The sequence below is a fragment of the Wyeomyia smithii genome, chromosome 2, assembly GCF_029784165.1.
Source record: "Wyeomyia smithii strain HCP4-BCI-WySm-NY-G18 chromosome 2, ASM2978416v1, whole genome shotgun sequence".
Classification (NCBI taxonomy): domain Eukaryota; kingdom Metazoa; phylum Arthropoda; class Insecta; order Diptera; family Culicidae; genus Wyeomyia; species Wyeomyia smithii.
In genome coordinates, this window is record NC_073695.1 from 111,097,433 (window position 1) to 111,114,898 (window position 17,466).

A 17,466-nucleotide genomic window follows, 5' to 3' on the forward strand; every position below is an offset into this window, starting at 1 on the left:
CTCGGAATGCTTATACGGTTTTACCTCATGTATCGTTTTCACATCGTAACCACTAACGCGCTCCAAATGGTGATATGACGAAACGCAACTCGACATTGCCATAATTGCGATTATCAGCTGCTGTTAAGAAATATCAGAATGGGAAAATAGTCAGTTCCAGTATAAACCTCAATAACTCACAACTAACTTTCATTTTATCGACACTGTAGAGGAACTATAAACTTGTGGGAGGTTGAGAGAGCGTTTTGATACTGATGAACTAAAAAGCATATCTTAGAACATTTATACTAGAACCAAAATTGATTAGCATGCACATATTATAATGATCAAAACTTTTCTCATACTTCTACTGCTGTGGAATCGTTACCGCCGCAGAAAGTATATATTGCGTGCGAAATTTTCTTTGAAACGCTTTCTCATGTTTACACCCAGGTTAATGATATTCTATACGAAGCACGTTCAATGCCACGAAAAGTGTTTCTTGCTCAGGTTAGGTGCTGGGGCAGATCACATGTGTTAATTTGTCCCAATTATTCGAGATGCACAGTTCAAGGTAATATGGCTGGTATCGGTACCATTTCTCGATAATTGAGCGAAGTTGAAAAACAATGAAGCTTTTATTTGAAAAATATTAAAGGAGGAGACTTCTTGCAATACGAAAAAGTCTTGATCGTTTGAATTATTTTTCTGCACCTAAAAACGATCGTCCATATACTTACCAAACAATTTTATTGCAAATCGTTCTCATACCAACCAAATGAGTGAACAACGCGGTGCTCTTTACTAGCTTTCAGCTCACTTGCAAATGCCTTAAACCCTGGTTGTGTGCTACAAGAAGTCCAATCTGAGTCTGCAATCGGTGCAAATGAGATTCGTTCACACATTAGCGAGAGAAGCGTGTGATGCACCCCGAATCCGTGCCAATCGAAATCAATCGATTCGGACAGTTGCTTTGTTCGCAGCTACACAGGTGTAAACATATGTGGCACTTTGGAAACAATTAATTCACACTTCGCTTGTTCGAACAGTCAAGCCATTGCCAGTAGCAACAAGCTTCTTTGGATACGCCGCCGCGGCTAATCGATGCAATATCCGAACGCGGTAGCACTTTTCTACCGGTGCAGTGGGTCATTGTCAGTTTCATTCTTGATGATGATCAGCCAGTTGGTGTTCAGCGCAAAAATGATGAGATTGGTTACGATTGAGTTCCAAATGGCCAATCATTGTGGTGTGTATTTGTTTTTCTCTAACAATCGCTGTTTACTGTTATTATGTGATTTCTCGGAGCTAGAGCATAATAATCTTGGGAACATGCCGAATTGATGTGAATTGCCTTACCGATTAGAGTCCAGAAACTCCACTCCGAAATCTTGGTAAAATGCTCGCCAGAAATTTGTTCGAATCAAAAATTGATCAACTGCACTGCATTCATTTGAAACGTGTTAATTTACTCATAGATGCTCATGTATGCTTATCTAAAAATGTATGCTTATGCTTATCTAAAAATAATTTTGAAGAACGTAATTCAAATAACATTGGATTATATGATTTTCTACTCATGCATCACCATTAGGGTGCCTATCGGATGCAATAGGAAAATTCGACGAGCAAGAAGTTACGATCATTCTACAAAATGGAGTAGCAGAGCGACGAAACACCGGTATCTGGTGAGCTGGTGTCTACTGTTCGATTGAGAATTTGACCAGAGCTATTAAGCGGAAGTATTGAACACGACTGGTAGTACTGCCTAAAATCGCATACCAGTCCCATATGGATTTTCATCGTTTTTGAGTTAAATATCAGATTACATTTATTACTTGCTTTACTGTCGGTTAAGGAAACCAAAAAGTATGTTTTATTTGAAAAAGTTAGAATAAAATGTGAAGTCAGATTGTCCCATCTTAAAAATAATCGCATATTAGTCCCACCAAATGTTTTTCCTGAGTATGGGCTATATTTTTATTCAATTCATATAACGAATATTTGGTGTTGTTTTTTAGCTTTGTAATAATAAAAAATCATCAGATAATTAATGAATGCAAGATTGTTATAAATAAATTTCACACAAAAGTTAATTTTAAGTATTCACTAAATTTACAACTTTTTCTGAAAGTTCGTTTCCGAAAGGTTTCTGGTTTTTTTCAACGACGACCTTAAAGTCGGGGAAAGTAACGGGTAGACGCCTCCGCCATTTTCCATGCAGCATAGAAGCTGTCTGCGGCCATGAAAGTCTGCCCATATTCAAAATACTTGAAAAAAAAAATTACTACTACACCGAGCGATTGAAAGTAAGACTGGTATGCAATTATTTTGCTACTCGATAACCTAAATAATCGCATATCAGTTTCTTCCTTATTTTTCATTGTAATTTTCACGAAAAAGTCAACTCTTTAATAAAGAAGTTATGATTAAGGTCTATTTCATTACATTATGTCATAAAAATAAGAATAACCCACCCCAAACAGGTGGAATACCAGGAACAAGGAAAATATCCTCAAGCGCTGTTTTCTCCACTCGACGATTTTCTAGATGGGACTGATATGTAATTGTAGGCAGTGTACGCATGGCAAACTAGACTCTTCATGCACACCTACGTCACTTTTCGTGCAAAACGTTGAAATGGCTTTTTTGTTTTGCAGGAAAAGTGCCGTTGATGCTCAAACTCAATGCGTTTATAAAAATAAACGTGTTAGAATCATGTGATATATTTTTTAACATATTCGCTTAGATTCTATCAGATCAGAATGCGAATAAAAGCGCTCCTATTAATTTGCGAACGATTTGGAATAAATCGCTTCTGGAGCGATTTTTTGCTTCTGTCGCTTATGTCAAAACGCCAGCCCACCGCAGTACCTGCATATCTGCAAAATATATCACCATCATAAAAATTGAAAGTACGTTTGAGAAGATGAGGTTCAAGTTAGCCGATTCTGTACGTGAGGACGCAAAGTGGTATGCGCAGCTACATTATCGTCTACGTTGACAACATATACTACCACACACAGTAAGAGTAAGAGATGATCACGAAAGTGGTGGTGAAGCAGTTAAAATTCTCAAGTCTATGAGAGCCTCGACGACGGATTCTCGGAATCCGAATCGAAAAGCAAGACACTACGCGTTGAATCGGGTTGGACGCATCGGAAGGATTACCAACTCGACTGAGGGCTTGTCACCATGCTTTCAGATTTCAATGAAATTTTGTGAGTGTGGCATTGTTATTTATTTGTACCAACATTTAAAATGGATTGTAGTTTTTTTAATAAATCGAATTATCTGAAATTAACAAGAGCCCGAGAAAAGTTGTCAAGGTATGACTTCTAGGGAATGTAGAAAACAATGCAAAGTTTTTCTAACAAACACTTTTTATGTCCCCCTGGAAGGATGGCAATTATAAGAGCTAGAGAAAAATTGTTATGAAATATCTTCTAGCGAATTGTTTGATCTGTTTATTAGAAAATATATGAAAAACTGAATTCGAGATTATACATTGAGAAAAAATAACTTGTAAAGCTAAAAGTGATTTGAAAAGAAATCGGTTATTTTAGTTTTTGTTCAAAATAAGTTTTTAAATAATAAATTTAGCTGCCGAAAACTCTTCTGAACAAACCAAAGTCGACACTCTTAAGAAAAAAAGTCTCTCTAACAAAATCTTTTCATGTTTGACGAGGACAGTTTTTCTATACAACCGACAGTTTCTGAGTTATAGTGCTTTGATTATAACCTATGCCAAAATTTTCATTCCAAGTTTCATTCAAATCTTAAGAATTCATCATCAGATCATTTGGTTTAATTTTGCTTTTTGCTTATGTTGGGCATAATACAAGGTTAGAGGCGAACCAGTAAAAGCTGAAAGCGTCTTTAATAAAGACAAAAAATAATTCAAGGCGTTCAATTAGATTGAATACAACTTTTCATCGTTGTGTAGGTGCTCATCATGTGCATTCTGTGTATCGGTATTGGTGTCAGTTTTAGTCTCATATATAGGCTAATCGACGCGTACGGGATCAACTTGCTGTCATTTATTGTTTGCTTACCGCGCACCATAAAGGAGTACTACGACCTCGTAGTAGAGTTGTTTGAAAGAGGTGGGTGACCCGGTGACGAATTCCAGCAGTTGAAATCCCTCGAAGCGAAGCGGAGTTTAATTTATACCACCTGTCGGTACCGAGAGACGGGATCGGCCAAGAACCATGCGAGATCCGGCAGGCCGCGTTTGATGAGGGCGCCAGCAGTCATCATGGTGGCGAGGTGCGGGCTCGTAGAAAAATGTACCGCTCGATCCGAAGGATCGTTGTTGAACTGAATGTGTCGACAGGGACGAAGAAGCTGGGATACAAGCCGTGCAAGAGACGGATGGTTCACGGGCTAACAGGGGCTACAACGAAGAAGAGGCTGAACTAAGCCAAACTTTTGCGGTACGCAGGTCAGAAATTTTTATTTGCGCCAACGTTGGCCACCATTCCTCTGCCCCTCATAAACATTGCAAGGTTCTAGTACACCTCGTCGATGATTATTTGGTAGGCCACATCCAGGCGTGGGAAGCTCCTACTGGTATTTATCGAGGAAACCGTGAGAATCAACGCCGCGTGCTAAAGACCGAGGATATGGCGAAGGTTGCGGCCCCGGCACTTTGGAACCTCTACGGGAAGGATCATTACGTCTTTCAACAGGACGACGCACCGGCCCACAGTGGCCACCCCGAGCGAACATAAAGTGAACAATATGGAGCAATTTAAGAAGCTTATTTTCAAGATCTGGGACGAGATGCCAAGGGACCAAATGCGTGCCTCGTGTGATTCCTTCAGCTATAATATACTAATACAGTACAAAAGGGGTAAGCTAATATATCGTGAAGATTCTCAATTATCATTACTTCAATACAAATTAGCTCATGAAAAATATCTTTTCGTATTTTAATTTTTTAACACATAAAAAGCATTCGAAGTTATTGAACACACCCTGTATGTATTCATTGAACTTGAGTTTCATTCATTTTATAATTTTAATCAGTTACATACGGGAATTGTCCCAAATTTTTCTAAAGGGTGTCCACGATGAAATTGCCACACCATGAAATTGCTCTAACTTTTTAACCGTTGGGTAGAATTTAATGAAAATTTTGGTGGATTTAGTTTATAGTGCATTATTTACATCCTGCAAGTTTTAAAGTCCTGTGATCAAAACTCGCGAAAATGGAGTCGAAAGAACAGCTCCTGCGTGATAAAATCTTGCGCATTCATCACGAAAACAAGGATCTCACGCATCGTTCCATCGCTAAAACGTTGGGATTCGCGAATTCCACGGTGTCGCGAGTGATTAAGCGGTTCGAGGAACGATTGACCACCGATCGGAAGCCCAGAAGTGAAGGAAAAAGTATTCCGTACAACACCAAAAATCACAACCGCGTAGTTGAGGCCTTCAACTGAAACCCGAACGCCTCCGCTCGGGATGTGGCTAAGATGATGATGATGATGATGATGAAGCTGCACCTAAGCCGAAGTTTTGTCCAGAAGGCCAGAACTAAGGCTGGGCTTCGAACGTTCAAGGTACAAAAGGCCCCTAATCGCGACAAGAAGCAGAACAAGTCCGCCAAAACCCGTGCCAGGTAGTTATATCTCAACATGCTGACGAAAGTTGAATGCTGCATCATGGACGACGAAACATATGTGAAGGCCGACTTCAAACAGATCCCCGGCAACCTGTTTTTCACGGCCAAGGATAAGTTCAGCGTTCCGGAGCATGTCCGCACTCAGAAGATGTCCAAATTTGCGAAGAAATTCCTGGTTTGGCAAGCCATCTGCACGTGCGGGAAGCGGAGTGCACCTTTCGTGACCCAGGACACGATGAACGGACAGGTGTACATGAAAGAGTGCCTCCAGAAGCGGCTGCTTCCTCTCCTGAAGGCCCACAACGTCCCAACAATCTTCTGGCCAGATTTGGCCTCATGCCACTACTCCAAGGACGTGCTGAAGTGGTACGCGGACACTAAGGTCAATTTCGTGCCGAAAATGTTCAACCCTCCCAACACTCCGGAGCTCCGCCTCATCGAAAAGTACTGGGCGATTATGAAGCAGCACCTTCTTAAACAACCTAAGGTAGTGAAGACAGTCGAGGAACTGAAGAAAGTATGGGTTTACATGCAAAAACGGTTGATTCACAGGTTTTGCACAATCTTATGGCCGGGGTTAAGGCCAAGGTGCGGGCATTCGAGTATGGACTGTAAATAAAATACGAGTAAAATGGTAAAATGAAGTTTAATAGTTATTTTTCAATCCCTGAAAATTTGATGGCAATTGGATGAAAACTCGAATTTTGCGAATCAATTTTGCGTGTGGCAATTTCATCGTGGACAGCCTTTATATGACAATTATTACAGCGAAAATTTAGAAGAATAATAATTTATTTCGGAAAATAGTTTTTTTTTAGCTCGATGAATTTTTCTCATCTGCTCTTCATTGATGACAGCTATTTTACCGCCCAGCCATTTTCACAAGTTTTGATACAGAACATACATAATCTGAGAAGGGCTAAATCTGTTAAATGAGGAAACAGTTCGAATTGTATTGATTGATTTCCTTATTATGAAATAATGCATTGTCAACTGTCTTGATGAAGCAACACTTCCTTTAATCAGGCAGTCTTTTAATGTAGTACTGATTAGTTTTTCTGTGTGGAAAAAAATCAATAAGAATAATCTAACTCTCATCCAAGAGAACTGAGGCCACGATAATTCCAGCGGAACAACGTCAACGTGTTCATCGCATAAAACAATTTTTTTATGCACACTACACTGGGGTCTTTTTTTACGCGGTTGGTTGTACCGCGTTGAAAAAATCCGCGTATAAAAAAACCGCGTAATTTTAAAAAATCGCGTGAAAAAACTCCGTTCAATAATAAGATCCGATTAAAAATAATGGCACGTAAGTAAATATAAACATGAAAAATGATATAAAAATGGTAACGAAACACACAAAATAAGTTTTAGTGATTCTAAAATGAAAATTCATTGAAGAACATGACAATAACTTTTTTATAATAATTTTGCTACATGTTTAAGCTTTCGTTTCTTGAGCGAAGTATGCAGTTCAAAAAGGAATTCATTTTCCTATCTCAATCCCATGTAAAATTCAGGCACTGAATCAGGCAATGAAATCAGGCAATAGCTAGTACGCAGCTAAAAAGAAATCTTAAACCGAAATGGAAAACAAAGTTCACTTGCTGTGAACACTGCTGTGAAGCAAAATGTCACTTTTTCTTGCACGGAATAATAAGCACTGACATTATTCAGGTACTGAAAGTGTCAGGCAGTTGGTTGGTCGTCTCACACCCAGCGCTGCCAGATTGGAAAACATTAGCCTACATTCGAAATATTTTTCACGTTATAGTTACCGGAAAAGTTACGTGAATATTTTCCACTATCGTTTTCTAGTAGATTCTACGTGATTGTCATTTGAGTTCATGAAATAATATTAAAAAATAAAAAATTAATTAAAGAAAATAACTATCGGTTTCCGTTAGACTCTATTAGAAATTTTGGAAATAAATATTGAAATTCAGTCCGCGCCCAAATTTGAGTTCATCATGACCTGGTGAGTTGAATTATCCTTTGAAACTTTCAGTAGATGCATGCATTTCATGTGAGTTTCACGTAGAACTCATCTACTGGTAAACGAATTTGCATACCTGATTTATAACGCAACATATTTCTCGATAATTTCTAAAATCCGTTTCCTAGCTCATAAAAATTAGAGAAATAAATGAAAATTGTACATTTCGTAAAACGTGATTGCTATCAGATATCACTCAGGTATGCAAATTAGTGAATGAATGAAACAACAAAAAAACTGATAAATATTACGACATTCCCGGGGATTGCTATTATCCGCTGCAGCTGTTTGACGTTGTCAAGTTCACGTAGATGGTACGTGATTAACCATGGTATGCATGAGATTTTCACGTAGATGTTATGTTTGTCACATAAATCATGCAAAATGACAGGAAATGAACAAGTATAGGAATTTTCACGTAACAATAACGTGAAAAATATTTTGAGTGTACGATGAAGACATCCATTTTTGTGACGACAACGTGAAGACATTGGAGAAAACATGTGAAGACATTGAAAAATATGTGAACGACCCGAATTTTGCATTAGTGCATTAGTGGTGACCTGTATTTTTTTTGCTCGACAGTTTTCGATTTGCCGGAAATTTTTTTCAGCCTTCGGGCTTCGGGTAGGAAGACATTTTTTCGCGGACCAGACTTTTGAAAAAATAACCTGGCATCCCTGCTCTCACACCAGATCGCGGTAAACAAGTGTGTTCGAGTGTTTTAGAAAAAAGGAAAAATCATACGCTCACTCACGTCAGATATCGTTACTGTGAAGCATTCTCTGCTGTCAAAATTCCGTTTGGTAAAAAGGGCAAAATTTCGTGAACCTCTTTTCTTTTCAACTGCGTACCACGCTTTAAAAGGAAGTAAATCGCAACGACCCTGACTCGTATCGTTGCACAATTATCAATGTATTTTTGTTTCTTCTTTTCGAATCAACGGAAATTGCCTATTTTTTGATAATAACAGCAAATATATTAAAAATATGCATTATTTAGATTAATTAAACAGAATATCTTATTATCATGAACCATATGATTGATTTTTACTTTATTGGATTTACTTATACTAAACTCATTTGATACCGCGTAAAAATAATATATCAAATCGTGTAAAAATAATCCGCGTTATTTCAAAAAACCGCGTAAAAATAATCCGCGTTATTGTAAAAAATCGCGTAAAAAAAGTCGTGTATAAAAAAACCGCATAAAAATAACCCGCGTAAAAAAAGATCCCAGTGTATTTAATTGATAATATATTATTTTGTATTGTAATAATTGTCTTACGAAAACGCTACAACTGAATGCAACTCGCATCTTATTCCTGATGAATTCTTTACTTCGCTGATAACGTATATTGGCAATGCGTTTAACATGTGTTTTAAGATATAGTACTCTGCAGTTTTTGACGAATCAAATTCAGAAAATATTCGTTGTCGAATATTGGTACATGTTTAAAAAAAACAATGAATGTAACTTGTATCTTATTACTGATTGAGTTTTTACATTGTTGATAACGTATTTCGGTAGTAGCGTGTTTCAGAATAGTACTCTGCGGTATTTGCAGAAGTAAATTCAGAAAATATTCGTTGTCGAATATTTTTACATATGTGAATAAGTAATCTTAATTAGTATCTTATTGCTAATGAATCGGTTACGTTGTTGATGACATATTTTGGCTGTGCTATGTTGCAAAATGGTACTCTGCGGTTAATGAAGAACTATCTATCGAAGCTGGAAACTCTAGTGGATCTTCTAACTGTAGAACTTTCCAGTCATAAAGATTCGGGAGAACTTTCTGGAAGACATCTCTATTAAGTTTGATTGTCAACATATTCGCCAGGGTATCCTCGCCCAGTCCTGTTCGTGAAACAGTCAGAATCAAGACTAGAGTTAGGTCAACCGATGCCTTGCTTGACGGTGTAGCAAGCACTACTATTGCTACTGCATGTAGTTCTGGGTAACATCGTAACTGTGCTTTGGCGTTCCTCTGCATCAAGCCCCTTAAGCTGTTATTTAAACCTGGTCGTGTTTTAATTTTCGTCTGAATTCAATGATCCGCCAAACATTTCCGTCATGACTAAATCAAAATTGGAGTCGGAAGTTGAACGTGTTTTGACTACAGTAATGCTCTCCGTTAAAGTTACAGGGCTTAGTCGGGATATCCTTTCTTTTGAACTTGTACACACCTACACACACATACACACACCATGAAATTACCTGAGTTTCATCCTTTTCGTTGAGCGTGAACAAATACAAATCAAAAAATATAATATAATATCAAATATATAAGCATAATTGGTAATATGTTTTACCTAGAGTCTGAATCACAACTACATCCGACTGGCTGTATTGGACATTAATTCCAAGAACGCGTCTATCATGACGGGATGCCGAATCTCGACTCTGCCTGCTGTCGTTGCCAGATAGTCCTTGATATTTATTCTATTTACCTTGCAGTTCAGCGATTCCGAAATCGGGTTAAGTAATAATTTAAATCCGTCCCAATCCAGACTTAAAAGCGGCATATTGTGGAAGCAGTCATTTTTAGAATTGCTTCCAGGAATAGTTGTCGGTCTATAGCAATAAATCGCTTTGCAACAGCTCGTCGTGTTCTCGGCGCTTCTTCAATATGCCTGAACAACCCTTTCAGGAATGTAGCCTCCGGGTGTTTGACGCGGCAAATGGCGGATATAATTTTGGGCATCAAATTTTTTCTGCTCGTAAGTGCAATTACTGCCCACTTCAATTGCACAGCGGGCCTTTGATCCACTAGAAACTACTTGCTCAGAAGCAATTTCACTTAGCGTTTTTTCGTTTCCTTTTGTTTTCCTTCTAGATAGTCCTGGTGTGGATCTTCCGGAGCCCGTTTCTTTTGGCGTAATATTTGTGTCCATTGTTGTCGTCGATCACTAATCCGTTCCACTCAGCCAACAGTAACCTCACCGAAACACTTTAACATTGCCACTGACCGATGACTTGACAATCTTCGTTAACGAATAACAAAAGAACGAAGAAATATATGATCATTGCATGAAAGTGAAATATTTCATCGGCATAGTGAAGAGAAATAAACTAATCTTGCTGTCTTGCTCCATCGCATGAAATATTGGGTTGGGAAAAAGGAATGTCGTATTTCTGATCGTAATTTGACGCTATATTTAAACATACTTAGAATTATCCGATTTATGTCAAATATGCACCATTTTGTTCGCAAACTTGTTGCCATTTAAAAGGGAACTTCATTATTCCCCCTTTACAACCCCCCCCCCCCCCCTTCCTATTTGCAAAGAACTCAGACAGCCAGTTTTCGCAAGTCTCTTTCGAGGCCAACTTAGCATTACCAAGAGCGTTTTTCATGGACCGGAAGAGATGGTAATCACTCGGTGCCAGGTCCGAACTATACGGTGGGTGCGATAGGACATCCCATCCGAGCTTCCGTAGCCTTTGGCGGGTTATCGAAGATGTATGAGCAGCTCATGGGTCCAATCCCACCAAACACACAGCAAAACCTTTCTAGCCGTCGATCCGGGCGATGGTTTGGGCCGGTTCACCGCACCGTGACCACGATTTTTTTCGCTTGAGGTTGTCGTACGTGATCCACTTTGCATCACTAGTCACCATTCGCTTCAAAAATGAGTCGAGTTCGTTCCGTTTCAGCAGTGCATCGCAGGCGTTGTTTCGGTCTAAGAGGTTTTTTCTCCGTCAACTCGTGTGGCATTCAGACATCCAGCTTTTTTGGAATCCAATCATCTGCAAATGGTTCTAAACAGTTTTATGGTCTATACCCAGGCCAATCGAGTGAATGCTCACATGCCGGTCTACTTGGATGATTTCCCCGATATTATCGGTTTCTATGACGATTGGCCTACCAGTACGGGGTGTGTCTTCGACAGCCACTACACCAGAACGAAATCGATCAAACCAACGCAGTGCTGTGCGAATCGTTACAGTATCGGGCCCATAAACGTCACAAATTTTTTTTGGCCGCCTTCATTGCATTTTTACCTCTCAGGTAGTAAAAACGTAAAACATGACGAATTTCTTGCTTGATGAACTCCATCTTTGGCGCGCTATAACTTGAGACTGATACGTACGATCACAACACTGTCAAAACGTTACTTGTAAAACAGAACATTCCGATAAACCAGTTTGTGATATTTACCAAAAGTTTGTATAAGGCTCTAAGCTCCGCCTTTTCGACGCTGTTTAAACATTCCTGACCATTTACAGAAAATATTCTTCGTACAAATATGAATTTTCACGGGAGGGGCCGAAGCACTCAACCGGCGGAAATGCCCCTACTGAAGAGTCCTTCGAACCATATGTTCATTGGCGATTTCAATGAAGAGAAATTGTTTACTTAGTGCCTCAAAATCATTTTACTGTGATAGTCATTTTTTTTTTCGTTTCATTTTCTCTGGTGCCAGGCTTCAATTCCCGGCTCGATTCATCGCCTGCAGTGCAAAGAAAGTTGCTCAGATGCCCGTCTATACGCTAGCTGTGAAAACTTAGTAGCCGATGATGTTCTTAAAATGATAGAAAATGCTGTCGAGATAACAACAGAATGATAATCATCCTACATCTTACGCAAATGATAATGGCGAGAAATTAGACAAAAAATTACCGGAAGTCACTATCTAGTACCCCAAAATTATTTGATTGTCAACAACTTAAGTATTTTTTTTTTTACACTCGCCTGAAAATTGAGGATAGTGGTTAAACTTAATTTTATCCGCAGCACTACAAAAGGATATTGTTTCTTCGCGTGTATTAAAATTGTTTAATACCGCTAATAATTCATGGTTCATTTTTTACGTATCTTCAAAGGTCTAAATACTCAATAAACCCAAATAGGTTCAATGAGAATGCAAAGTTTTAAATTTTCTTGGGAATTTTAATGGTAACATCGAATGCCAATTTCCAAACATTTTTTTTTTATTATGGATTATGAGTTGTTCCAGCTTTGAACGAAAACAATGACATGCATTTTTTTTTTGCCGTTTTGTTCGTTATTTGTTTTGCAAAGTGACTGGGAACCAAGTTACGACACTGGTCCTGTGTTTGCCTGCTATGACGCTTACAGTTACTAACAGTAATTAGCACTCCGATTCTTGTTAGTAAGCCCACGAGTATTATAGTACTGAGATGGGGACATTTCTGTATTACAGTACTTTCTACACAGACGGAGATCAAAAATCTAGCGTTGTGGAAGGTAATCTACAATTTCCAGTATGTGATTCGCCGGTTTCCTCTGCTGGTCCGCCCGCTAAGGAAGGTTGCGAGATATTTGAAATCGCCGCCTGCTGCGCTGAGACTTGTTGCTAGCAGTGTTGCGAAATTTCGACACAGAAAAATGAAAGTGATCCAACAGCAGTTTCACTCTCACTCACTTCAAACTGATATTTAGTGTCACCCAAGTCAACTATCAGTCAATAATCATGTCAGTCATATAAATGATATATCTTAACTAATATCGAAATTATTTTATCTGAGCCAATCTATTGCATGAAGTCAATGAAGTAGGTAGGTACCTTCATCCTACACCGCATAAACATCGCTAGAGCAACATAGCGTGTGCGAAATCACAGTGATGCTGCTAGTTAGCATCACCACTGTCAACTGATTGGTGCTGCAAGCAATTATCACTGTCAGCTCGTTCGTGATGATACTGATATTCGTAGTATTCAGTTTCAACTGAGAATCTATCACTGACAGAGAAAATTTGCAACCCTGGTTGCTAGTTAATAATGTTGGATTTAATATATTTTATTTTGTTATTTTGTCATTTTCAGTAAATTGGCAAATTTTTTGTACAGTAACACAAACGCGACAAAAAGACAATGGCGATAATGACCAAAACAAAAGTGACAGCTACCTCTGGTATTACGCACACCATTGCAACTGCTCGGAAAGTGTTTTTTTTTTCAGCTGCAAATTGTAGTCCGGGACGGTATAGTCCTGCCGTAAAAACGAATTCGACATAAGAAAAACCAAATTCTTAAAAAATCACCCTTTAGAAAGGGAACTATGACATTTTCCAAAGCTGCACCGATCAAAATTTATACTAAGAAAAAACGGCAGAGCTTAATTACACGCTTGTTGCGTAGTTTTATCACTCTCAGCAACATTTTGGTGAATGGCAAGAATTCAATTATATGATTATGGGAGGCTTAAAAGTGCCATTGATGTTTCACAATGGTGACGCCGGCAAGTTTGTTCAATCTACTGTCATTCTGTATTACCATTTGTCGATGCCACGGAATGAATCTAGTTCTTTTGTTATTTCTTCACACATACTGCAAGTAAACAAACAAAACATTACAAGTAAACAAAGGAACATACATACACGCCACTAGCACATGCATACGCGCAGTGGCCAAACGGCTAAAAACGAACGCGCCAGATGCAAACAGAATCACTAACATATCCAGACATGTAGAGCAATGTTGTACAGTGTGGTCCGCCGGTTCCCTCTGACGGTCCGGTTGCTGTGAAAGGTTGCGAATGAAAAACCATACAAACATGTTTTTGCAATCACCGCCTGCTCAGTCCTGCTGCGCTGAAATCAGCTGCTGCTCTGCTTGCTGCGGCGGGTCTAGCCAGTTTTCAGTGAACCATCTTCTCACTGCAGCGATCTGTTATAAATGAAGACTACGTTTCTGCATGCTACCTTTTATACGTGACTACTGAGAGTTATACTTCCGGTGAGCGTGTCGTTGTGCACTCGAGTGAGCAAAACAACAACAATAATAACAAATCGCTTACAAAGTCAAACAGTGTGTATACTTTGGTGTCGGCTGTCCCCTGAAGAAAAGGAAGTGATTTGTGGTATAGTTCAATTTAAAATACCACTGAGAGTTTCTCCTGATATTCCAATTTGTTTTCAGCTTTGATTTGACGAAATATGGGTTTAACAAGGCTTTACATTTTTAAATGGTACAATAGATGGCTTAACATCATGAACACATTCTTTCGCAAATTTGGCGGACGCACAGCTTAATTTTCAATTGATTGTTGTAAGAATGATGGAAATCCGTTTGAAACTGGCTGAGTTTTAAGCATTTGAGAGTGGACCATTTGTGAGTAGATTTTCGTGATGCCCTCGATTTTTTTTTCGATTTTGCCCCTATATTACCGTAAGACGTAATCATGCCTCAAAAAATTTCTTATTGCTGCAAATATTCGCTGAAAAAAAAAGAAAAAGCGTACAAATACATCAACAAAAAAAATACATCTTGCTACACATACTAATGCAACAGTACTGAAGATTTATTGTGCCGTGTCAAATAAATGTGTGAACAAAAAAAACAGTATTGAAGATTTTCGTTTTTTAGTTGCAAAGTGTAGTACGGGTGTTGCATCCTGCATCTTTTTGACAAGGTAAAATGCTGATGTTTCCCTTTAAATATTGTCCCAAGTTTTCATTCATTGTTTGTTTGATGGTTCAAAGATTTCTGAGATATAAGTCAGATATAATGTGAATTTTTTTTTTGAAATAATTTGGTTTTAGGTGCTTCTGCTGTTATTGGGTTCTAGTGCACCGATCCTGATTGAATTTTGAAAAAGAATTAATAGTAGTAAGAAAGTACTTCACAGGTATGCACCATTTTCTTACCACCTAATATGCATCCTCTAGTTATACAAGTCATTAGATACATTTCATAAAGGAAAAATAATCGTAAAGCAACGCAAAGCCCTTGTGGAAATAGAATTTATAAACAGGAGCAACAGGCTTTGAAAAAGATGGTAATCAAAAAATAAACATAATTGCTTTGAAAACAAACAAGGAAAAATATTTACAGTTTGTACAATCAATGTTCAAACTATTTATTACATAACTTATACGATCATCGAATTGCAATAAATTACTCATAATTATTCTATCAAATCAGCTAGTAAGCAGCTTGACCACTCAACCTACAGTTGGCCTCTTTTCAGTCTTAATTTGGCCAGTGCCGCTCTCCGCTCATCTTCGTTCTCCACTCGACCCGTCACTCGAGATGCGAGCCTGCGACCTTCCTCGGTGCCAAGGTCTACAAGCCGCACGTTTCCACTGGCTTCCTCAATCAGTACAATACTGCGAATGACACTGGCCAGCTTCGGAGGAACTTCATTGCCAGGGCCGTCTACTTCGTTTTCGGCTTCATTTGGTTCTGATTGCAGCAGACGTTCCTGTCGCAGCTTGATTATTCTTTTTTGTTCTCTGGCGGGGATTCTGCCAACACGGCGGGCTTCAACTTCGTCCCGACGAGCGGTGCGCTGTTCCTCTGAGGTTTGTAATTTTTCGAGACGTCGGAGTTCATAGTCTCTTCGGCGATCGCTTAAATTATCTAAGTTTTTCAGGATATTTTCCCGGCGTTCATCGATGAGTTTCTGACGCTCTGTGCGCCTTCTTTCGATTTCACGTCTTAGTGCATTCATTATTTCACCGGCCAACACAGCAGGAGCATTGGATACAGATGTAGTTTCACCTTCTGTCGTACTAGCAACACTGGTTGTTTCTTCTTGTTTAGGTGCCATTGTAGTGTTAGATGCAATCTCGGTATCTTGCCTTTGCTGAGCATTCACTGATCCCAGCACGAAAAGGAACAATCCAGCCAATGCAATCAATTGCTGTATTAAAAAAATAAGACTGTGAGGTACCAATTCTTTATCAATCACTACTTGACAGTACCTTCAACATTTTGACACCAGGTCACTCTCCCGTTTTTGGTAACGGTATAATTCACTCAATCAATGATATAAGTAATCGTTCAAGGAAAATATTCACTGTCGCAAAGCAAACACTAGCACTCCGGAATTTCGGAAAAACACTTCACACGCGTCGAACCAATCAATCGCAACTGATACCTTTCGGATGGTTGCGCAAACGTTTTATAGCCATAATTATGCCGCAATGTAAATTTTTGTGTACCTCACCGGGCAGGCTTGCTTCCTCGATTGCGGTCGGCAAAAGTTGAACTGCGAACCGGGCTCGAATCGGTGATGTCGAACATTGAGAACGAGAGCATTTGTGAACATTCATTGTGCCCCAGTTCGGATGAGCTTACCGTGCCGTGCTGTCTTATCGGATGGTTTCAACCTCGTCGGTACCTTTTTTCACCTGCCGGCAAAGCCCTGCTTTGTTATGCTAACTGGGGGCAGTGCATAATGAGTGTACACCCACTGTGCCGTACGAGGAGTATATGCGGCATTCGAGGAACTAGGTTTGCTTAGGCAAAAGTGTGAAAACCGATTGAACGTCATGCATGATCGACAAGTTTGATGGAGAGAAATTCGTTGGGTAAATCGGTTGAATATGGTTATGGTAAACTAGTGGCATAGTTGTGAGTTATCAAGGCAAACAATATCAGTTAATGATAGGAGTATCAATAGGAACCGATAACAGAAAATTGTTTTTTTCCTGGGAAAAGCAATGTTTTATGCTTGTATCAATCCGAATGTTAGTTAATGGACAGTTAAGGTTAAGACAAAATAAAACCTTTAAGCTACTACTATTGGCGAGTAAAAAAAGTATGGTGATTCATATCATCAACAGCATTAAAAGTATAAGCATCTGCTTCTGCTAAACTAATTCTCATAAGCGAATGTGTATACAGTCAAACCTGTTTTTGTGCGACTTTTTTATGCGATTATTTTTTTGTGCGACTGTTTTTGTGCGAGTTTTTTTCGCGTGGCATATGAAAAAGGATCACTTCCGACAACATTTTCAGCCATTTAGTTTTACTGATTCTTGGAATGAATTCCAACGCAGTACAGAAGTGTTGCGTCCAAAAATTACTATTTGAGCCAGTTTTACGTAGGAAAAGTCACGAATTACTCTTACACGCAAAACTTTTCCTTATTACCTTAG

At 38.9% G+C, this 17,466-nt stretch overlaps 1 protein-coding gene across 1 annotated transcript; it reads right to left on the reverse strand.

Moving 5' to 3' along the window:
- Positions 1 to 15,487: 15,487 nt before the first annotated feature.
- Positions 15,488 to 16,516, reverse strand: LOC129723989 (uncharacterized). Its single transcript, XM_055678532.1, has 2 exons — positions 16,288 to 16,516; positions 15,488 to 16,226 (listed from the first exon to the last, which is right to left on the reverse strand). The coding sequence occupies exons 1-2, from the start codon at positions 16,294 to 16,296 to the stop codon at positions 15,531 to 15,533; spliced, it is 705 nt and encodes a 234-aa protein (XP_055534507.1). The 5' UTR covers positions 16,297 to 16,516; the 3' UTR covers positions 15,488 to 15,530.
- Between the last annotated feature and the right edge of the window lie 950 nt (positions 16,517 to 17,466).